General features: G+C 42.0%; 1 protein-coding gene and 1 long non-coding RNA gene across 10 annotated transcripts in view; one reads left to right on the forward strand and one right to left on the reverse strand.

The window, feature by feature from the left end:
- Window positions 1-239: 239 nt before the first annotated feature.
- Window positions 240-22,923, forward strand: LOC118990375 (uncharacterized). Its single transcript, XR_005067213.1, has 3 exons — window positions 240-2,534; window positions 6,520-6,524; window positions 22,912-22,923. It is a non-coding gene; the product is annotated as an uncharacterized LOC118990375 (long non-coding RNA).
- Window positions 8,897-24,572, reverse strand: part of PPEF2 (protein phosphatase with EF-hand domain 2) — a 30,246-nt gene continuing 14,570 nt past the window's right edge. For 4 of the 9 annotated variants that reach the window (XM_037050954.1, XM_037050960.1, XM_037050955.1 and 1 more), the window contains 11 exons: window positions 23,704-23,750; window positions 22,710-22,876; window positions 22,215-22,251; window positions 21,973-22,122; window positions 19,314-19,700; window positions 16,959-17,144; window positions 15,154-15,296; window positions 13,904-14,010; window positions 12,057-12,220; window positions 11,224-11,311; window positions 8,897-9,478 (listed from right to left, as the gene is read on the reverse strand). In XM_037050954.1, the coding sequence (XP_036906849.1) occupies window positions 9,234-9,478; window positions 11,224-11,311; window positions 12,057-12,220; window positions 13,904-14,010; window positions 15,154-15,296; window positions 16,959-17,144; window positions 19,314-19,700; window positions 21,973-22,122; window positions 22,215-22,251; window positions 22,710-22,876; window positions 23,704-23,750 (1,721 nt within the window). In that variant the 3' untranslated portion in view covers window positions 8,897-9,233. The other 5 variants (XM_037050959.1, XM_037050956.1, XM_037050961.1 and 2 more) reach the window with 5 other exon arrangements.

Consider the following 24,572-nt stretch of genomic DNA (forward strand, 5'->3'; position numbering starts at 1 on the left):
TTTTTCCCTTTCTTAGGGATTTCAGCTGATCCTATTTCCCTCTTTACAGAACTTTCAGGAAGAAACAGGAAGCTTGAACAGGAAGTCACTGCTGCAGAATTCTGTGCTGGGTAGAATGGGGTGGCTGGCTCACTGCCCTCCTGCATCAAACCCCATGGCTTTGGGGCTCACAGTGACTCAGAAGCAAACTCCGGAAGGTCTGACTTGGAATATGACTCAGGAACTCTGACCTGTCTCTCTGGCTCATATCTGAAACTAGGAAATTTTTTAAAAACCCACATGTTTTATAATCAGAAAGAGAAGTCACCTATAAGGAAGGAAAACACAGTAGAAATATTTGAAATTGCCTGACTCTTCTTGTGTCGGCGACTGGGAGGTCAGAAGTGGCCAGATGGCCACAGTGGGTGTACAGCTAGACAAGGCCTGTCCATCCAAGCAGTGACCACCTAGAGGGTACCTCTGGTCATCAAAAGTTGCCTGAGAACTACATCAACCACGACCCAGTTTTCTTAATGATTGTGCAGAACTGTTCACTGACCGAAGATCCATTAGACGAATGGTTATCAACCCTGGCTGTACAGTGGAGTCAATCACTTGTGGAGCTGAAAAAAATCCCTATTTCAGGACCCACACCTAGAGATTCTGTGTGTGAATAAATGAACTAGCGTTATCACACAGGCAACTATCAGCACTTGGGTAGTACTTTATGGGTTTCAAAATACTCTTGTATATGCTTCTCCCATTTAAATCTCATGACTCCCTCAGAAAATACTGTTGAATGATGCCCATTTTACAGATGAGGAAACTGAGCCTTAATGAGACTAGGTGATTTTTCGCCCTACCAAATTACAGAACACTAATGGATGAACTGTGTTTATTTAACTCTTGCCCACTCAGAAGTTCAAGGACTGCAGTGATTCTCATCTGCCTCCAGCTGTGTGCTGAGAAAGTTTGATTGTTTGTTTTCTCAAGTATGTCATTTATTCCTCCCACCTTAACACTGATGCCCAATTTTAAACAATGCTTATTATGGAAAAACTCAAACCCAAACCGTGAAGAGGATAGCATAACTAACCCCCATAGTATCACCACCCGGCTTCAACGACCATCAAGTCAGGGCCAGCGTGACTTCATCCACCCCCCACACTGCCCCCATTTTTAAACAGATCCCTGTAATATTTCAGTGTGTTTCTCTAAGGACTTAAAAACAAAATAACTTCAATATCATTATCATACCTAAAAATGAAGAACACTCATTTGTTAATATCATCAAAAATCCAGTCAGTATTCACACATCTCTGATTATCTTTAAAAAATTTTTTTTCTTTGATTAGGGAATCTAAATAACTTCCGTACATTGAAGTTGCGTGATATAGCTATAAGCCTCTTTTAATCTGTAGGTTTCCCCTCTACCTCTTTTTGTCTCCTTGTAATTTATTTGTTGAAGAAACCAGGCCGTTTGTCCCATAGAGTCCCCGGTCTGGACTTTGCTGATTACATATGCTTGTGACCTGTAGCAAACTTCTCCAGGGCCCCCAGCGCCTATCACTTAGGTAAATCCAGGAGCTTGATCAGATTTGGGTTGGGTTGGATTTTTTTTTTCCCCAAAATTTCTCTCTAGGTGCTGGAAAGGTTTTGTGTGAAGATAGAAAATTTTAAAACAAAGCTAATTGTCAAGGCTAGGCCTCTAACACACACAAGGCCAGGCTCAGAATTAAGAAGGTTGACTTTGGCCCTGGCGAGCCCAATTTCTGCGGGGAGGACCCCTTTCCTGGCTGGGTCCAGATTTAATCCTGCCCCTCAGACATGCTGCCTCCACTCCTCTGCATCTGGGTCTCTTTCTTTTCGGCACCTGCAGGCGATCTACAGAGTCCGTGGCTCCCTGAGACCAGATAAGGTGGCGGTTTCTCACTAGTTGGTGATGAGGAAATCAGCCTTTTGTAGCAGGGGTTGTTGCCACACACAGTGTTTGCTCAGAGTGTCATCTAGTGGCAGTAAAAAATAATTTACTGAAGTGTTAGTGGCCTGTTTTAAATGGGCAATCAAACTGTAGTTTGGTTTTTCAGTATGTATTTTATTGCATTTTCAATTACAGAAGTATCTCATGATGGTAAGAAAAACCTCAAAAGATACTGAATAATAGTAGCCCTGGCAATTGGCTTTGTTTCCAAAATTCCACTCAAAACTTTCTTGCTGCACCATGTAAGCAGGAAGTGAAAATTCCACATGAACCCACGCCCAAGACTAACCACAGATAATGGTAAATTATTCTCCTTAAAATCTGTATACTATTTCACAAAATTAGGGGAGGTCATAATTTATTCATCCCATCCCTCCTTAGTGGTCTTTAGAGTAGATTGCAGTGTTTTTGATATTATAAACAATGCTGCCAAAAATAGTTTTGTTCATAAGGTTTTTGTATTCTTGAGAATTTTTTGAAGATAGTTAGATGGAAATGGAATTACTAGGTCAAAGAGAGTGAGCATTTTTGCACCAATTTACAACTCAACCAACAATGCATGAGGGTACCTCTTGTGGGCAAGCTCCTACTACCAGAATATTATCACTTAAATAAAAGTCTTTATGCAGTTTGGTTTTTTACCTTTCTGTGATGAAAAGAAAAAAGACTTTTTTGTTGCCATGACTTGATTGTATTCTGTCTGATACAGTTTCTTCTTTTTAGAGATATTTAATACCAAATTTGTAACCTGGTGGTGGGTTCCAATTTAGAAATGATCATTTTTTACCCTTATTAATATTCATTAAGTATTTATTATATTCAAATGCTATTTTGGAGGTGAATAGGACACGAACCCCCTCTCCATCACTAGGGAGCTCACAGACCCTGGAGGAGACTGGCATGTAAGCCCGTGACTGTTGTTGGACTCCCCTGGAAGGAACCCAGGCAAGCTGGTGGCCCAGGGACGGAAGTGAGGAGCCACGGGTCAAGAAAAGGCATCAAGGAGGAGAAGACATCTGAGCTGGGTCTTGAAGCATGAAGCCAACCCAGCCAGGGAAAGGGAACTCAGGGACAGAGGACCAGAATGTGAGAGGCACGGTATAATTTGGGGACCAGAGGAAGATTCCTTATATATCTTATGAGTCCCTGAGAAATATTTCAAGACACTAATCTGGAGATTAAGAACTTTATGCCTTTCTTTTAATCATTAAAATACTGATAAAAATGTTTTGAGTTCTATAGAAATTACCATTCAAATTTGAAGCAGTGATTCTTAGAGATTTACAAAACCCTAATTATACCTGCACATGAGTTCTATAACCAGCAGCAGCAGTAACTGTTCAACAAACACACACACACAAATACTTATTTATGTCAAAAATCCCAGAACTGGTGCACTCAATTCTGCCCAATTATGAGAAGCAAACTGCCATAAAAAGTACTCACACTTGTGGTGGTTACTTTTAGATGTCAGCTTGGTTATAGGGTGCCCAGGTATTTGGCTAAACATTACTTCTGGGTTCATGTGTGAGGGTGTTTCATGTGTGAGATTAATGCCTGGATCAGTAAAATGAGTACAGGTGGTTGCCTTCCAATGTGAGTGGCCCCCAGAACTCCTTGAAGACCCCAGCAGAACGAGAAGGCTGGGCATCGAAGGGCTCTCTCTGCCTGGCTTGGAGCTGGCACACGGTCTTCTGCTGCCTCTGGCTAAACTGGACTCGGACTGGGGCCACCCATCAGCGCTCCTGGGTCTCTGGCTTGCTGACTGCAGATCTTGGGATTTCTCAGCCTTATCGTTGTATACGCCAATTTTTATGTAGTAAGTCTTTTTATAAACTAATACAAATACCCTTTTATAAAGTAATCCCATTCCTGGAATTTGATCCTAAGAAAATGTATAATTTAAAAAATTTCCAAAAATAGAGGACTCCCAGACAAGATGGTGGCATAGTGTGTTTACACTCACCTCCTCACACAACCACCTGAAAATTACAACTAAATTATAAAATAACTATCACTTAGAATCATCACAAATCAAGTTGAATGGAAGAGTGAAAACTATGGAATTAAAGAAACCATATCCACCCAGACTGGTAGGAGAGGTGGAGACATGGACTGGGCTCGTCCCACATCCACAAGCGGTGAGTAAAAATTCAGGAGGGATATCTTGGGAGCAAGGAGTCCCATCCCCACACAAGACCCCTCAGCCCAGGGTTCCAGTGCCAGGAAGAAAAGTCTCCATAACATCTGGTTGCAAAAACCATCAGGGATTGAGTTGGTGGAAGAAACTTCTGGGGTCCCAAGCAGTTCCTCTTAAAGAATCCACACATGTACTCACTTAGACTTATTCCCTCTGAGCTTCAGCACTTGGGTAGCAGCTTGAAAGGCACAAGTAACGTACAGTGGGGAACTGAAGTGTCTGGCATCAAAGCAAGAGTTGGGGGACAGGTTTTTGCCAGACATATAGGTGAATAGAGGCCATTGTCCCTTTTCTGAACCCTCCCACTACACAGCCACAGAGCCAGGAGGCAGATGGATGCCATATCTGAGACTTCAACAACCTGGCTAATACTATTTGCTCCATCCTCCATCCCACCCAATTTATAGCTGTTAACAGTGGCTTTTCCATATGAATGGCTGATCTTGGCTCATGCTTCACAACTTCCTAAATCCTTTCAAACAAGCAACAGCCAGCCTCAGTGAGTCCTCAATCCTCCAGCCCGTACCTCTTGCTTAGTGACCCCAGCCATGGAACTAGTAACTGCCAGATTAGATACTCAGCTTGGCTTTGCCTGGGAGTCTCCATGCACAACACAAGTAGCAGCCACCTCAGACTGCTTTATACCTCAGGCAGGATGGCCCTGGGCAAAACACAGGTGGGGGCTGACCTTGCCTGCACAACCCAGGAAATCCCAGGGCCAGTGCACCCAGTAGATAGCTAGAGATCACATCTGAGCACCAGCAACTTGCCCCTGCACCACTGATCCTCCACAGAGGGCAGAGGTTGGTGGTCAGTGGTGACAGGCAGTCCTTGCAGCTGACCTGCCAACAGCAACCAAGGCTCAACTACAAAAAGATGGTGTACTCATCCCTCATGAAGGGCACATCTTGAGTGTTTAGCTTCGGTGATAGGAGAGGCTGTGCTATGGGACCCTTCAGGGCATCTATTACATTAGGCCATACCTCCAAGACAGGGCAACATAGCAGCTGTACTAAATACACAGAAATAAACACAGGGAGGAGAAATGAGGAGACAAGGAAACATGACTCAAATGAAAAAAACAGATGAAAATTCCAGAAAAATAGTTAAACAAAATGGAGATAAGCAATCTATCAAAGGCAGTGTTCAAAACACTGGTTATTAGGATGCTCAAGGAACTTAGTGAGGACCTCACCAGCATAAAAAAGGTCCAGTCAGAAACAAAGGATACACTAATTAAAATAAAGAACAATTTACAGAGGAACAGTGGTAGAGTGGATGGAGCTGAGAATCAAATCAATAATTTGGAATATAAAGAACCAAAAACCAATAACCAATCAGAACAAGAAGAAATAAGAATCCAAAAAAATGAGGATAGTATAAGTAGCCTCTGGGACAACTTCAAGTATTCCAACGTTTGCATCATAGAGGTGCCAGAAGGAGAAGAGAAAGAGGTAGAAACTAGAAATCTATTTGAAAAAATAATGAAAGAAAACTCCCCTGATTTGATCAAGGAAATAGAAATGCAAGTCCAGGAAGCACAGAGAGTCCCACACAAGATGGATGCTAAGAGGCCCATTCTAAGTCATATAATAATTGAAATGCCAAAGATTAAAGATGAAGACTCATAAAAGCAACAAGAGAAAAGCACTTAGTTACAGGGGAGCTTCCATAAAACTGTCATTTGATTTCTCTAAAGAAACTTTGCAGGCTAGAAGGGATTGGCAAGAAATATTCAAAGTCATGAAAAGTAGAAACTTCTAGCCAAAATCGCTCTACTCAGCAAAGCCATCATTTAGAATAGATGGACAGATAAAGAGCTTCCCAGACGAGAAAAAAACTAAAGGAGTTCATCGTCACCAGACCATTGTTATAGGAAATGTTAAAGGGACTTATTTAAGAAAAAGAAGATCAAAACTATGAAGAATCAAGTGGCAACAAGTACACATCTATCAAGAACTGAATCTAAAGAACAAACTACACAAACAAGAACAACAGAGACAGAATGGTGGATACAGAAAGTGTTCTAATGGTCGCCGGATGGTAAGAAGGTGTAGGGGAATGGGTATAGAGGTGAGGGGACTAAGAAGTACACAGAGGTAGTTACAGAATAGCCCTGGGGATGTGAAGTTCAGTGTAGGAAATGGAGTAGCTAAAGAACCTATGCATGACCCATGGATATGAACAACGGTGTGGGAATTTCCTGAGAGAGTCGGGGTGCTGGGTAAAGTAAAGGGGTAAAAAATTGGGACAACTGTGATAGCATAATCGGTAAAATATAATGTAAAAAATTAGCCCTGGCTGGTGTGGTTCAGTGGATCGAGTGCCAGCCTGTGAACCAAAATGTCACCAGTTTGAGTCCCAGTCAGGACACATGCCTGGATTGTGGGTCAGATCCTTGGTTGGGGACATGTGAGAGTCAGCCAACTGCTGTTTCTCTCACACATCAATGTTTCTCTCCCTCTCTGTCTCCTTCCTTTCCCCTGTGTCTGAAAATAAATAAAACCTTAAAAAATTAAAAATTAAACAAAAAAGATTTTTGTAGAAAAAGTTGTACGCACAGTTTTTAACCCCTGTGTTATTTATAATAAAGAAAAACTGGAAGCAAAACACATGTCAAACAATAGACAAGTGGCTGAATAGATTATAAAGCATTCATTTGAAAAAAACTTGTGCATCCTTTAAACTAATCTTTTTAAAATATATTTTATTGATTATGCTATTACAGTTGTCCTATTTTCCCCCTTCATTCCCCTCCACCCTGCATACCCTCTCCCACCCACATGCCCCACCTTTAGTTCATGTCATGTGTCATAAGTTCTTTAGCTTCTACATTTCCCACACTACTCTTGCCTTCCCCTATTTTCCACCTACCATCTATACTACTTATTCTCTGTACCTTTTCCCCCTCCCTCCTCCTCCCACTCCCCTGTGGCTAACCCTCTATGTGATCTCCATTTCTGTGGTTCTGTTCTTGTTCTAGTTGTTTGCTTAGCTTGTTTTGTTTTTGTTTTAGATGTGGTTGTTAATAATTGTGAGCTTGCTGTCTTTTTACTGTTCATATTTTTTATCTTCTTTTTCTTAGATAAGTCCCTTTAACATTTCATAAAATAAGGGCTTGGTGATGATGAACTCCTTGAACTTGACCTTATCTGGGAAGCACTTTATCTGCTCTTCCATTCTAAATGAAAGCTTTGCTGGATGGAGCAATCTGGATGTAGGTCCTTGCCTTTCATGACTTGGAATACTTCTTTCCAGCCCCTTCTTGCCTGTAAGGTCTCTCTTGAGAAATCAGCTGACAGTCTGATGAGAACTCCTTTGTAGGTGACTGTTCCCTTATCTCTTGCTGCTTCTAGGATACTCTCGTTCATTTTCATCTTGCCTAATGTAATTATGATGTGCCTTGGTGTGTTCCTTCTTGGGTCCAACTTCTTTGGGACTCTCTGAGCTTCCTGGATTTCCTGGAAGTCTATTTCCTTTGCCAGATTGGGGAAGTTCTCCTCTATTAGTTGTTCAAATAAGTGTTCCACTTGTTGCTCTTCCTCTTCCCTTCTGGCATCCCTATAATTCAGATTTTGGAACATTTAAACATGTCCTGGAAATTCCTAAGCCTCTCCTCATTTTTTTGAATTCTTGTTTCTTCATTCTTTTCTGTTTGGTTATTTTCATCTAATTTGTGACCAAATTCAACCAATTCTGTGAGCATCCTGATTACCGGTACTTTGAACTGTGCATCTGATAGGTCGGCTATCTCTTTGTCTCTGAGTTGTATTTGTTTTGGAGCTTTGATCTGTTCTTCCGTTTGGGCCATCTTTTTTGTTTTGACATGCCTGTTACAGAGTGATGGGCAGAGCTTTAGGTGTTCACCAGGGCGGGGCACACCAGTTGCTGGATTGTGATGCTGTATGTGGGGGTGGGATGCAAGAGGGAACAATGGCGCTTGCTCCACTCTCTGTTGGATTTCCGTCTCTTCCCCTGCTTCCCCCAAACAAACTGGGCCTTTCTGGTACTGATTTCCGTGTTGGTAGGCTTGTGTACATTCTAGGACCCTGTGGGTCTCTCCAACAAACTCTCCTGTGAGGCTGGGAGTCTCTCCCAGCACCTGAACCCCCACAGGTGTTTTCAATGGCTGTTTTGAGGCTTTATTTCCCCAAGCTGGGACCCTGGGTTGCCCGGTCTGTCTTGCTCCCCAGTTTCACCTGGTTTATCTGCCTGCAAATGTGGGACTGTCCGGTCAGCCAGCCGCCTTGCACACCGGGCCCCGCTTCACAATCGCCGCCTTGCTGGGTCTGCCCGCTGCTGACTAGTTTACCTGGGGTTTGCCAGCCTGCTCAGTGCCACCGATTTTTTTGCCACTACCCCTCTCCACCTGGCCTCCCAACTCCACCCCTCCTACCAGTCCGATGAATGTGTCTATTTTAACTCCTTGGTTGTCAGACTTCCATACGGTTCAATTTTCTGTCAGTTTTGGTTGCTATTTTGTTTCTAAATTGTTGTTATCCTTATTTTGGTTGTGTGAGGAGGTACAGTGAGTCAACCTACGCCTCCATCTTGGCCGGCTGAGCTAGTAATTTTGAAGACTATGTAAAACATAAGAAAGTATTTATAATTAGATGTGGATTTATTCTAAAAAGCAGAACAATTAAATTTTACAATATTATGGTTATAGTAAGAAAAAACAAATAAATAAGAGAATTCATATGTTTGTGTCATGGGATTTCATAAATAATTTTATCAGTATGGGATTTAAAAAACAACAAATAAAAGGTATAAAATAGAAACAATGAGGGGGTTGAATGATCAGTGATTCATAATGGGGTAAACTTCAGAATTAAAAATACCTATACCTGGGTCCGACCTTGTGAAGATTCTGAGATGGGTTTGCACCTATATATTTAAAAATACACCACACACACACACATGGCACCCACAAACACACAGGGGATTGTGATGCATGTTGGTCAGCAAATTCTCAGCATAAAGCTCCATAAATCTATGGAGAATAAGGGAGCTATAGCAGTGACAAGCTTGGCATCACTTATGAGGCAATGTGGGTAACAGAAACCAAACTCTTTAGTGTGCTCCTGGCTGGCTGTCAGTAGTGTTTGGGGCCTGCAGGCGGTCTGAGTCACTGCCCTCTGAGCAGGACTGCTCCACCAGGCGGAAGGCTTCCAGGAACTCGTTGATGTCAATGTGGCCATCCTTGTTGAAATCAATGCTCCGGGCAAGGTCACAGACACAGTCATCTGTGATGTCAATCTTCATATGAGAGCTGAACAGCTTCCAAGTCTGCCTGAACTCGTCCAGTGAGATGGACCCTTACCAGAGAGAGGAAGTCACTTCAGTTAGTCAGTCTATGTTTCCATGGCCGTTTCCTCTCACATTCTTACAAGAACACCTGCTCCCTGCTGTTAAACAGGCAAAGACAACCAAAGCCTAGTATCTAATTTAAACCCCAGGAAAATGGCACCAACTACTAAATCAACAGTGGTTCTTAGCTAGAAGCAATTTTGCTCTCCTCCCTCTAGAGACATTTGGCAACGTCTAGAGACATTTTTGATTGCCATAACTGGGGGGAGGAGGGTGTTACTGGCATCGAGTAGGTAAAGGCTAAGGATGCTACAAAGCATCCTAGAATACATAGGATATGCCTCAAAACAAGAATTATTCAGACAAAAACACCAATAGTGCCACTGCTGAGAAACCCTGCGTTAAATCATCCCAAATATATATTAATTTATTCTGAACAGAATAAAAGCCTTTGGCCCATGGTCAGTTAATTTTTTACAAGTGTTCCAAGACTATTCAATGATCCAGCAATACTACACCTAGGAATATATCCTAAGAGAATTGAAAACGTGTTCACGCAAAAAGTTGAACACAAATGTTCATAGCAGCATCATTCATAACAGCTATAGTGAAAACAATTCAAATGTTTGTCAATCAATGAATAGACAAACAAAATGTGGTGTATCCATACAATGGACTATTATCCACTGTACAAGTAATACAGAACTGACACATGCTAAAACATGGATGGCCCTTGAAAACATTATGATAAGTGAAGGAAAGAAGCCAGGTACCAAAGGCCATGCATCATATGGATCCATGTATATCAAATGTTCAGAATAGGCAAATCCATAGAAATGGAAAGCAGATGAATTGTGGCCAAGGGCTGGTGGAGAAGGAACAGGAAGTGGGAGTGACTGCTACTGGGTGTGAGCTTCTTTTTTAGGTGATGACAATGTTCTAAAATTAGATAGCGGTGATAGTCCCACATACTTGTGAATATACAAAAAAACCACTGACCTGAACATTTTTTTAAATAAAGATTTTATTTATTTATTTTTAGAGAGAGGGGAAGGGAAGGAGAAACAGGGGGAGAGAGACATCAGTGTGTGGTTGCTTCTCATGCACCCCATACTGAGGACCTGGCCCAAAACCCAGGCAAGTGCCCTGACTGGGAATTGAGTGGGTGACTCTCGGGTTCTCGGGCCAGTGCCCAATCCACTGAGCCACACCAGCCGGGGCTAACCTGAACATTTTAAATGGGGAAATTATATGGTATGTGATTTATACATCTAAAAAATATAGGAGAAATAATATTGAAAAAGGCCTTTGAAGCTTTGGGGAAACAAGGTGAGGGTATATGGGACCTCATGAACTTTTGGTAACTTCCAATGAATGCATAAGTATTTCAAAGAAAAGGTTTTTAAAAATAATTTGGGAGTGAGATCACTAAGGCCTTTCTGTTCCAGGCGATCTCCATCACTCTGCAGCTGTTTGTTAGAACTATAAGGGCTATCACAGCTATTAATAATCATTGTTGCTAAAAGAAGTCCTGATTCAGTTGGTCTTCACTCTTCTCTTCAAACCCTCTTCTACACAAACTGCCTGCATTGTCGAAGTACTTTTCTAGTTTCTGCCATTTATATGCATTGTCGCTCCTGACTTGGCTCCCCAATGCTTGAGCAGAGAGCTAAATAATGAGGGAGGAGGCCAGAGGGTGGGAGGCAAAATACTTGCTATGTGTTAGGAGTGACAGGACAATGGGTGCCTTTACCTGAGTGATCGCTGTCTATGATCCTAAAAATGGTCTCTAGGTTGGATCGGTTTCGATACAGTGTTTCCAGCAAACTTGACTGGATGTTCTGGAAGAAAAAACTCATTTTCCTTCTGTACCTTCTTTAGCTTGTCCTAATATATGATCAACACACAGTCAATCCTGACAATAAAACACTCTTGGGAAAACCTGAAGATGTTTTGCCATCTCTTCACCCTCGACCCCCTTCAGCCTACCAAATACTCTGATGGTTTAAGCATATGTAGCCCATGATAAAAATGTTCTAAAGCCGGCCCTGGTGATGGCCACACATATTTGCAAATATACTTAGGATCATTGAATGGTATACTTTAAACAGAAGGATTGTATAGAATATGAATTATATTGCAATAAAGCTATTTTTAAAAAATACCTAGCATACATACACATACATATACACACATTCAATATGTATTTATTGAATAAATACTTTTTTAATCGAGAAAGCAGCATAAAGCCATGGAAGTCAGACCTGGCTTTGAGTCTCAGTTATAACTGAGGCTATAACTATAACTTTGAGTCTTTATAACTTAGAAACTCTGTGACCTGAGGCAGGTGACTCAGCCTCTCTGATCAGTGTCCTCATGGGTACAGTGAGGCTGATAATATTATCTCTTGGGGTGATGTTAAGGATAAACTGAAGTCTGACACATGGAAACCCACCAAATAGTTATTCCCCTTTCTCATCCGTTCCTTTGCAGGTTCTTATTATTTGGTTGTTTCAGATTCAAAGTTGCCCATAAGAGGCCTTGTGGTCCACAATATGCCCTCGTCCATCATTTTCTCACCATTACCTTGAAACTTGGTTGTTCTCTGGCCAAGTCTTCCAGCCAGGACTTGTACTCCAGCATGTTACCTGCTGAGCTATTCACCAGCTGTGGCCTCAGCACCCGCCACGGCAGCCCCAGGCGCAGCACCGACTCCACAGCTGCTGCCCACTCGCCCAGGGGGATTAAACCTACAGGAAGGAGCAAACTTGCTGACTTGTCACCTGCAAGCCCAGCTTCCTGCCCAACACTGCATTCCTTTTATCCTGACACTCTTCTTACTATCTGGAGGTAATAGAAATAATGGACACTGTCATTATTTTTGTTGGGTGTGGCAGATGAAGTGCAGTTGGGAAGTAGAGTTGCCAGATAACATACAGGATGCTCAGTTAAATCTGAATTTCAGACAGACCATGAGGTATAAGTATATCCCAAATATTGCATAAGACATACTTACATTTAAAAGTGATTTGTTATCTGTCTATAATTCAATTTTAATTAGACATCCCCTTTTTATTTGCTAAATATGGCAATGCTACTGGAAGCCACACAAGACTTACACATAACTGTATAAATCATTATACAAGTAAAGCATCAGTTGTTCATACAGGAAAAGATATTACTATAACTATATGATGGTTATTGCTGTCTTATAATATGGGTACAATGTTCATTACACATTCCACTGAGCTGAGAAAAAACAAAATTTCTAGCTTGATTAATAGAACATGGAACAGATAAATATTGGATTGGCCAAAAAAATGTGTTTTTTCCCATAAGATGGCTCTAGTAATGTTTAGTTGTCTTTAACTTCATTCAAAACAATTTTGTTAGAGTGTATTGCGACAGCTGTCATATCAGCATGCATTTTTTAAAAAACAGCAAGTTGGTGAATTTTTGTGTAGCCATTTATATTGAAGATGGAAGAAAATTAGCAACATTTTTGGGATATTATGTTATATTATTTCAAGAAAGGTTAAAAGTGCATCTGAAGTGCAAAAGAAGATTTGTGCAGTGTATGGAGAAGGTGCTGTGACTGATCAAATGTGTCAGAAGTGGTTCGCGAAGTTTCATGCTGAAGACTTCTCGCTGGCTGATGTTACCCAGGCAGGTGGACCAATTGAAGTTGTCCATGATCAAATCGAGACATTAATTGAGAACAATCGTTGTTCTACCATGCAGAAGTTGGTCAACATACTCAAAATATCCAAATCAATAACATTATTGGTAACAATGAAAACTGTGTCTTGTATTTTATGGAAAAGCTAAACAGATTTTTTTAGCCAACAAAATACACATTTAACAACAACAAGAAGCCAAATTATTGACATTTTTGTTGGATACACTCTTGTAACCTGCTCCACCTGTTGGTTTCATTTTTTAAATCCTCACCCAGGATATGTTTTTATTGATTTTAGAGAGAAAGAGGGAGAGAGACACACACATATCAGTGTGAGATACACATCTACTGGTTGCTTCCTGTATGTGCCCTGACTGGGGATCGAACCCCAACCTAGCTATGTGCCCTGTCCAGGAACCGAAACTATAATTTTTTTGGTGTATGGGATGACACTCCAACCAACTGAGCCACCTGGCCAGGGCTACCTGTTGCTTTTGCTTAGTTCCGGCCTTGACACCCTTCCCTTGACTCCATTTCTTTTCACCATCTCCACTTATATTCAGCCAAGTCACATTCTGCTAAGAGCATGGAATTTTAAAATTTAGAAAAGATAACAGGGATACTAAGTTGAATAAAATGGAGGAGGTCTTTTGGACATCTGTTCACTCAACAAATATTTATTCGCTAACTACTGCAAAACAAAGATTTTTTTTGGCCAGCTTTTCTTATGAATATTTTACTTGGTTACTCTTACCAGTTTTATCTTTATCATGCTTCTTAAATTCATCAAGAAGATCTGAGGAATGAGCAAATAACTTGTTTCGCAGAGTTCTTAGAGCTGACTCCTCTACTCGGCTAATCCTGAGACAGAAAAAAAAGGAACATTTTTTAAAAATTACCATACAAGAAAAAGTCCTAGGTTTTTTACCACATTTCACCTCTCTCTTTATGTTTCAAACCACCAAGAGCTCAGTTTTTGAGAGAAGAGCTCTACTTCCTATTTCTCCCCATTGCTCCCCGACGTCTCCCTACTGTGCACAGATAGGATCAGTCTGCAGAATGCTGTCCTTCCCAGTATGGAATAGTGGTTAGAGCGGACGTGCTGGAGAAAGACCACCCTTATGGTAAAGTTATGTGACTGTGCTCTACCTCTGTTTGCCCCGCTGCAAATAGGGATAAAAATGGTACCTACCCCTTCTTTGGTCCCCCCAAAATAGTATCTGTTAGTAGCTTCATACTCTGGGGACATCTTGATGGGAGGCAGTGTGGCATGGTTGTTGGTGTGTGAGTTCTAAAATACAACTGCCTGGGTCAAGGACAACTTTCATTGCTTATTAGCTGTGTGACCATGGGCCAGCTGATGTAACCTCTGTTCCTTAATGACCTCATCTATAAAGCTGAACGTTATTAACATGATGTATTTCATAAGCTCATTATGAGACATAAATTCTTTATAATAACATTTAATGTGTGGTATGTTCCAACAAAGATTACAATCCAGAATCATTGCAACAGAAGCGATTAAAGTAGTATTATATATCACCTTCCCAAGAGGGTGGGCCATCATTAACAAATGTGTACTCTGAACCCCATCTGCTGCTACATCCAGACAGCGAAAGAACCTTTGTCAGGCGGGGTCCATAGGGTAGCACAAACTCTCCAAGGATGAGAGAGAACAGAAGAGTGGCCTTGGAAAGAGTTGGTGGCCTGGTCTTTGGAGATCACTCAAGATGCACCCACTGAGAATAATTTTAATGAAAGCACATTTTCAGGAAGCACGTTTGCTCCTTCCGTTAATGAGCAATAGGCAGAGGTTTCCGAGTGTATGGAGAAGGAAGAGACCCTTGTCTAAAATGTCTGTTATAGGTCGACCTTACTGCTGACAGAGCTAAACTCTGACTTCTCGCTTAGAATTTAGCTAAATGTAAGGACATTTGACACTGCAAAGAGTCCCTACACACTATAATTCTGTTTTTCTGAAAATCATTAGCTGGAAAGTCTCGCCTTTGCCTCATGGTCAGAGTGTGGGTTGCCTTGTTAGCTTGATACTGCACAATATGTGGACGCAGGGCCGGCCCCAGCTTGACGTAGGCCCCTCTGTTACTGCCAACCTCATAGTAGTTGGAGGCAGAAAAGATGGTTAGCACCTAAAACAAGAGAGAAGAGAGACAGGCATTCAGCTTCACAGAACTCGTTGCCCTCAGTCCTAGAGGGCCCAACCCAATTTCAGGGGTGGCCATTTCTCCTTGACCTCGCCTACGGGTCTTATTTTTTTGTCATTAAAGCTAGTAGGGCAGGAGTTGTGAGTCAAGTAATGAAAACTTGATTTCTAATAGAACATCCACAGCATATTTTTTTCACATTTCTGTCCCAAGTGAAAATAGCAGAGGTCATAAAAAAAATTCACTGATTCAACTCAGAGACAAACCAGGTCCCAACAAATGGGGATGGCCATTACAACCAGCAGGCAGATCAGGTAGTAGCTGGTGTGAGGCCTCAGAGCAGTTTCCTACAGTGCTGTGCCCTCTGAGATGCTCAGTGAGAAAAGTACCATCATCAGTACATTGTGAAATGCTAGTCACTGAATCTTTTCTTGGAGATTCACTACGAATATAGGAAATTAAGTGTTCTCAGAAGTCCTGCAATAAAGAAATTTATAAAAGCATTTAACCAAACATTTCTTACACTACTGGATCTCAAACTTTTTTTTTTTTCACAGAAGCCTATTATTTTCCTGTAGAGTTAGTATTCCTGGGAATACACTCACCTTAATGGTATTAGGCTCAGCAAACAGCAGAGGATTTAGAGACGTGCAAAGATTAGTCAGGCCATTAATTAGGCTCCTGAGGAGACAAACTATCCAGAATCTTTGCCTGGGGCACAGTGCTGAAATCCTGTTACCCTGGGGTGTTTTTTGAGACAGGTGACAGTGAGCAATGTCACCAAAACAATAGAGATATGACTGGGAAACATCAGGCCACATGTCCACCCATGAAATGGGAGCATACTTCCCCTTACTTTCCTCTCAGAGTATCGGTGAGCAGTGGCCTCAATCAAATTGTGAGTTTCAAAAAGGCTAGTAATTCTACTGCTAGAAAGACATCCTAAGAATCCCAAAACACCACTTCAAAAGAACTTATGCACCCCTATGTTCATAGCAGCATTATTTACAATAGCCAAGTGCTGGAAACAGCCTAAATGCCCATCAGTAAATGAGTAGATCGAAAACTGTGGTACATTTACACAACAGAATACCACATAGCAGAAAGAAAGAAGGAGCTCCTACTTTTTGCAACAGCATGGATGGAACTGGAGAGTATTATACTAAGTGAAATGAGCCAGTCAGTGAAAAACAAATACCATATATCACTTGTAAGAGGAATCTAATGAACAAAATAAACTAACAAGTAAAACAGAACCAGAGACATGGAAACATGAGATAGACTGACAGCTGCCAGAAGGGAGGGGAAGGGAAATATCAGTGGAAAGAAGGGGAAGCGACTAGTCAGATATCATGTATGAATGACTCATGGACATGGACAACAGTGTGGGGATTGAGCGTGGGGGTAGGATGTGGGCTGTGCACGGGTGGGCAAAGGGAGAAAAATTGGGATAACTGGAATAGAATACATAATAATAACAAAATAAAAAGGCTATTAAATTCAAGGATAAGTGACTGTAAAGGACCTAGTTACTTTGAATAAGTGGATAACAAATACAAGGCACAGCTGACTGTGGAAAGCCATCGCCCACCCAGGCCCGGGGAACAATGGGGAACACTCTTGTGTTACTGCACAGGGTCCACCCACCTTGCGGCCGTGGCAGAATTCATAGCCTTCGGGTTTGCACTCGTGTGAGCGGATCAGGAATTGCAGGTTGTATTTCTGCAGCAACTGTTTTGTCACATTCGGCCCAAAATAACAGCCTCCTCCTCGAACCGTGTTGGCCTTGCAGCCCTCCTGAGCCATGGGATCACTCCACAGTATATCTACGACCTGGAGAGAACAAGAGATGGTGTCTTTCCTAAAAACTAGGCCCATATTCATCGAGAGTCATTCCTGTGAGAGGAGGAAGGAGAAGAGGAGCAGAGCAGGGGGAGCAGGAGAAGAGGAAAAAAATATTTGACTAGAGATAAGTGAATACATTTTTATGCAGTCAATATTTGACACAGAGCTTTTGGACCTCTGTGATTCCCCAATTTTCTATTACAAAATGAGTAATATTGTTTACAAACAAAATGTGCATATTGTTTGACTAGTACATACCCACTTTCTTGAAAATAAATCTTATTTGGAAGCTCAGTGCATAGATTAAAACAGGAGCTGCTCGGACAGAAGCTTTGGCCCTGGCCAGTACCCCTCCATCAGTCAGGACCAGTACTCCAGGCTCCTGGACATTTGCCCCAAAGAGAAGGCAGGTGTCCTGGGGCCAACAAGGGTATCTCCCATGCAGCATCACAGGGCCAGATGCGGGCCTGGAAAAGTGCAATAGGACATTTTATTTCTTAAAGTAATTTCAGAATTTTCTAAGGAATTTGCAGAGGAGTTGAGCAATTTTTCTAGCAATTCAGATTCATATCTAGTCTGTTGTTACTACTCAGGAAAACACCAACTGCCAGTTTTACCCAACTTGTACGAAATAATTGGGTGCATTTTGGTTGATGACACCTAATACTTTCTTAAATGTACTTTTAAAGGGGAAAATGCATTTGGTGTGTAAATATTAGGACATTTTTATTAAGTCATGTTTTGCAAAACAAGAGACTTGTGTTTTAAAAATTTGGTTCTGAGCTGATATTGAAGGCCATGTCGATAACTCGGGGAGAATATAACTTAAACTCACCATCTCTTTCTCTGAGGAGTTAGCTGTACCTCCACCTCTTTCTCAACCCCCTCCAACCAATCACTCAGCAAGTTCTAGTAATGTTAGCCCCTAAACAATCCTGAATTCCTTCCTTTTTGTTATTGGATGAACCACTAAAAATGGACATTTTTATAGGTCAAAACAGTGGGATACTAGCATGTCCACATAATTCTATTAACACTACTACACAAGACCACCGTCTTCATCCCCTTTGGATTACAATAGCAGGGTTTTTGTGGTTTTTAAAAACATTTTATTTATTTATTTTTAGAGAGAAGAGAAGGAAGGGAGAAAGAGAGGGAGTGAGACATTGACGTGTGAGAGATACATCAATAGGTGTATTGATGTATCAAACACCCCCAACTAGGGACTCAGCCCGCAACCCAGACATGTGTCCTGACTGGGAATTAAACCAGCAACCTTTTGGTTTGTAGGCCAAAACTCAATCCACTAAATCACACCAGCCAGGGCTGGGTTACAGTAACAGTTTTTAAAGGGGTCTCCCTGCCACAGTCTTGCCCTAGTGAAATGTGCCTTCGTTTGGCTGCCAGGGTCAGCTGCAGGTCCACCTCAGAGATATTGCATGTTGGTTCTAGACCATTGCAATGAAGTGAGCTGTAATCTTTTTGCCGATGAAGGGTTTTGCTTTTGGTTAAAAAAAAAAAAAAAAGCAACATCCATAGGACACAATAAAGTGCAGCGCAACAAAACAAGGTGTGCCTTTGGCAGGCACCTTGAATACCTCCTCAGTATCTATTTGTTTCCCACGCTAACAAAACTCTGGGTGTCTGGGTGGCAATGTGTTGAGCTAACTACTTGATTTTCCAGTCTGCCTTGCAGCTAGGAGTAGCCATGTGACACGGTTCTGGAGATTTTGGAAAAGCCTCTGAATTGCCTGAAACACAGGACAGAAGCTACTGACACAGCCCTTTCGTCTTTGAGCTACGACAGCCACCTTTCTGTCATGTTAAAAAACAGATGAGCAAAAAAACCATATAATAACATCCAAAAAATCGTGGCTTATCTTTTACCCCAGGGATGCCAGGTTACTAAACCAAGCTTACTCCGGCAATAGAGCCCACCTGCAACATCTTCCACCCTTCCTAAAACTCTAAAATATATGAGTCATTAGGCAAATACGAACATCTTTTGGGGATGTTCTAACTCCAGGGATAGAGAAAGAGGGGCAAAAAAAAAATCTTGACTTTACATGGAAAGATGAGATTTGATTCTGTTTTTTAAATCCTTGGTCCCTCCTGAGCATAGCCAAATTCTGTGGAGCAGCACCTGGCCACACCCACCTGCCGCCACTCCTCCTGAGTGGGCTCCCGCAGCTGCCCTGCTTCCGAGTCGGCCTCTGCCCCGCAGAGCCCGGGCTCCTCCTTCTCGTTGATCACCGGGAAGCCGGCTTGCTGCCGGCACCTCTCCAGCTCCAGGTCCACGGAGCGCCTCGCCTGCCAGGAGAGCCCTCTGGGGTCCAGGGGGCCACCGCAGGGGACGCTGGAGGAGCGTCCGGTTTTGTGGGTCTGGTGGGAGCTGAGGCGAAGGGGCGAAGAGGGGAGAGAGAGGCTCTGGGGGAGAAACCACGGGGAGGGTTTCCCTGCAGAGCTGCTCTGCTTGGCTTTTCCCTCCTGCTCCACCTGCTTCTCGTTCTCTTTTCTTGTTTTGCACCTCAAGGTGGAAACAATCTACAAATGCCCAGAAAACACAAATGGTGAGTGAAGCCAGAGGTCCTTTTTGAGTAGCGCTTTGGCGTCATGCCCTTGCTCGTCACACTGGGGCCCACAGAGCAGCGCTGGTGGTGAGTGGTTGCTCTGGCTCCGGACAAGACAGTCACGGAACTTGAGAGTGAGCCTTCAGAAATTCTTACAGCCATTTGACATGGCTATGAAATCCAAGCTCATGATCAGGGGGCTTACACTTTTTGTTTGAATTTCATTTTTCTGGTAATTCATATGTGTGTGTGTGTGTGAGAGAGAGAAAGAGAGAGAGAGAGAGAGAGAGAGAGAGAGAATTTTGTATGTTGTATTTTACAAAAGTATAACTCTTTGACAAATAGGAAATTTATAAAACCTGGTCCTTCACCACAGATAATTCAATAAATGCTAGCCTATGTTGTGATTTCTCTCTGGGAGCCTAGTGACTTTAAGACAAAGATGAGAAAGGGCACCCCTTTGTCAGGAGGATGAGCGCTTAATCGACTTCTCTGCTGTTTCCCTGATGCTAAAAGCAGAGAAGATGCAGCTCATGGCTGAGAACTGGTGGGAGAGGAGAAACCGGATGCTCGCTGTGGGATGGCCTCTGCAGGTTGTCCTGTCTTACCTGTACTCGCCCCTGTTGAGGAAGGACAGGGGAGGGGAAGGAATCACCTCTTTTCAGCCTAAGTGGGAAGAAGAGTACTGTCCCTTTCACTGACTCAGAGCTACTACGGTGCTGTGACCAGGCTGAGAATGTAGAGGACACATGCGGAAAGAATTCCGATCACAGGAAAGACAGGGGTCAGACCACAGAGCAGAGCTGTGGCATTGAGCAGCCATGCCCCGCAGGCCTGAGTGCCACAGTGAAAACTGAGGGACAGGACTTCCACGAGGATACCAGTGACAAAGGTCTGGTTCACCACGGGGTCTCTGTGCCAGTGCACGGTCAAAGAACAGGAACCTTCTGCAAATAGACATAAGGGCTGTGATACCAGAAAGTCGTGTCCCAGTGTGGACAGGCTTAGGGCAAGAACAACGAAGGACACTCAGACAGGGTCAGCAGACCCTGAATGATGTTTGAAGAAGAATGCAGATCAAAGACAGTAGAACAGAGGCTTTTCTCTAACATTGGACAAGTGAGAATTGTTTCCTGGGTCATTACCACCCTGGGCCCAGAGAGTGAGAGACCACCAACCGTGAACAGACTCCTAACCACCTCTTGCTCTTCTCGTTGCCAGCTCACATGGAGGGGCAGACTGTCAGTCCCACCCCTTCTACCCTCGGGTAACTCCATTTTAAGGATGCTATTAACTGCTCGAAGGTACGTCCCAGCTTTGATTTTTAAGGAAAATGTCACTGTGAATATACAGAAAGCCCTTTCCAAAGAGGGGCTGTTTGGGGCACTTCACATGAATTAATTGATGAACCCTGAGGCCACCTGTATGAATCAGCATCCTCATTTAATGCTATGAATTAGCATCCTCAATTAGCCCACGGAGCTTTACACAAATTAATTGGTTAGCCCTCACACCCCTATGAGAGAGCGTCCCTATTTACAGTAGAGGGAAGACTGAGGCACAGAGATGTCAAGACTGTACCAGGACTGAATGCAGAGAACTGACCCCAGAGCCGTTTTCTCTGTGCTTTCCACCCACATGGTCCCGGACTCTGCACAGATCACTACAACTCCCTCCCCAGAGCTTTGCCAGCCAGCTGTTGGGAAGTTGGCTTTCTGATAAACTACAGAAAATACACTGTTTTCTAGTATTGTTTCCCAAAGTTCTTGCTTCTCCTGTGTTTACATAATGAAATGGGATTCTTTCCATGAGATAATCTGCTCTACTGTGACTTGCTGCCTCTCCCTGGATGCAGCTGACTAGAAATGTCTAAATTTTAAAAAAAAGTGAAGTGCCACGCAACCTGCAGAATAGCCAAAGGAAATACTAAGAGCTGGTTCCATACCACCTGGGGCCCTCCCTCTCTGTCAAGAATGTGAAAGGTTGAGATTGCGGAGACATTGAAAGGGAGTTTTATGAGGAATTTCGGATGGAGCTGTTGAAAATGTTGCAGGCCTCCCCACTTCCGCTCAAGGGTTTGCAAGGGTCTGCGCCCCAAGGGGGTCCCCATGCCAGCACAGAGTCAAAGAGCAGGGACCTTCTGCAGATAGACATAAGGACTGTGACACCAGGAAGCAGACATCTATGTTGACAGTGACACCGGGCATTTTGGTGAAATTTGCACGGTGTCGTTACCCACCCAGTACCTTGTGCCTGTCTAGTTTAGACAGGAGCTCTAGGTCGGTCCTGTCTGACACCCCACCGTGAAGAATCAGGACTTTCTCATCAACCAGCGTGGCCAGGGGGAGCCAACAGAAAACATCTTGCAGCATTTTTAGTATTTTCTTGCCATGCATCTAAAAAATGATATGAATGAGATACGAAGTTCCAAAAAATTTTCCCAACTTTTCCGAACTCAGAGAAACTTTCGCTTTTAGAGGCAGCGCACCTTGTATTTGTGCATTACTTCCTTGGTGAAGCCGTATCTAGGTTTATAAGGAAAAATAGATATGGAATTTAGTGAAAACAGCTATGACACAACTGCATTTTTATAAAATGCATACTCTATATATACGTACTTAACTATACAGAAAAGGGACTAATTGGCAACATGTTTACGATGGTAACACTTTCTCTGGGTAAACAAATTATCAGATATTTTAATTTTCTTCCTTTTGCTTACCCATATTTCTTACTTTTTCTATAGTTAACCTTTATTGTTTGTATGATAAAGAGTATGTATATGTGAAAAAATAATGGTTTTATTAGAATAGTAGGTAATGTGTAAATTTAAAAAAATCTTTAAAAATATCATGTCATGTATTTTACTTTATAAAATTGAAAAACTAGTTTTAAAAAGCATCTAACAAACAAGCTCTGACAAAGTAACTTTTTACAATTGCAACAAGTAAGTATCAAACACCAAGCACGTTCTGGTTTGTACCGTAAATTCACCAGGTAGTCCTCATGGTTTCCTCGGTTAAGATGGAACTCTTTGGGGTAAACCAACATGAAGGCAAAAAGAACCATCAGGATCTCTACTGAATCCTTGCCTCGATCCACAAAGTCTCCGTTGAACACATAGGCTCGCTCTGGTGATGGGAGGCCATTCTTCCCAACAAGCAGACAAGTCCAAGAAGAGGCAGAGAAAGAAGGGAGTAGGAAATCAGGTTAAGCCGCCGTGTATTTGACTCACACCAGATCTAACACCAGTTCTGAGGCTTCTGGCTTTCCGCCAAATGTGAAAGGTCAGTAAAAGAGGGAAATAATTTCTATTGGCTTTATATTTCCTTTCCAGCCAGGCTGAGGTTATGACATGCTCACCAGAATAAATATTTGTATAAAGCCAGAGTGTTGTCATGTGGTGTGGGCACGGGGCATTGAACTTGTGACCCAAAGGCCAGTTGTAAGTTTTGGCTGCACTCTTTAATTAACAATAACAAGTGCCATAGATTCCTCGGGATTAAACAAGACAATACATGGCAAAATGCTTTGGGAAATGTAATATATATATATATATATATATATAAAGTTATATTATATCAATAGAATGTTCATATATGTTGTTATATGCTCTACATTTTATAACTCAGTGACTATGAAAATAGCTTTTGATTGCTTTGATATTAAATAATTCTTTATTTAAAAAAGAAAATCAATTGCTGAATGATGATTTCTTCTCCTTATTAACCTCAGAATTTGTACTTAAAACTTTTTAAAACAGTGTACAAATATGTAATAGGATGAAATGCATTGCTGGCTTTTATATTATATATTTGTTACTATGTGGTCTAATATTTTATATATGTATAAATATACTGTGTGTATTTAATATTTATAAATCCAAGCAATACTTAATAATTTGTTTAATAGATGGTGCAGTCAAACTTCTAAATTAAACCTCAAAGCAAGATAGGAATTAAGTTGAATATTCATACCTTATAAAATATAAATATTAAGTCGTCCAACTGGCCATGTAAATCTCCTAACACAAGTAAAAAAAGAATATCAGTTTTGCTTGGTTCTTACCATCATTTCTTATTTTTTAGTATAAAAAAAGAAAATGCCCAGAAAAAACTGACAAGATTAAGAAACTTATGGTTACTCATTTTTTCATCCATAAGGTAAAGATAAATATTAATTTCCCTTATAGGGATAGTTAATTTTGAAAGCAGAAAGCACAATACCTTTTCCTGTATGATTATCATAAGTGGTAAACAGCCTGCTTTCTTACTGAAGCAAAGGAGAGACAGGATTGCAAACCCAGATGAGAATGGGAGAGAGTTTGCCCGTCTAATACAGGAAGCTGCAACTCACTTATCGGCCAGGCTTGTGAGATTTTTTAAGAGAATTTGGAAATCTGGATTTTAACATAAAATCCTCTACTTTTCAAATATTGGAAACTAATTTAAATAATTTAAGAACATTTCAAGACCTATCTGTAGGTTCTATGTGGCTTAGAAGTACCAGTTTATGACATCATGATGTACCACAGTCTGCCTCCCCTAACTTAAAGTGGGGGTGTCAGTCTCTAATGGGTATCGAAACATCACTGAAAACATAAGGAGATGAAGAAAACTGTCACAGGATTTCTGTCTGGGAGAACGTGTGTGGACGGCAGGAATAATTCACTAAGCCTCTGGGCCTGGTCAAGTAATAGTAAACTGTTCTAACAAGGGAGGGTCTAGCTATTTGCAGCGATTTTGTTCTGAATGGAGAGCGTGAGTTGGGGTCAAATATAAAGTGCTTGGGAAGATGAAGCTGAGGCTGGGCCCTGCGGTCCCATGGTCCTTCACGGCACCGCCTC

Source organism: Sturnira hondurensis, unplaced genomic scaffold (assembly GCF_014824575.4).
Source record: "Sturnira hondurensis isolate 20B ecotype Veracruz unplaced genomic scaffold, ASM1482457v3 Scaffold0007036, whole genome shotgun sequence".
Classification (NCBI taxonomy): domain Eukaryota; kingdom Metazoa; phylum Chordata; class Mammalia; order Chiroptera; family Phyllostomidae; genus Sturnira; species Sturnira hondurensis.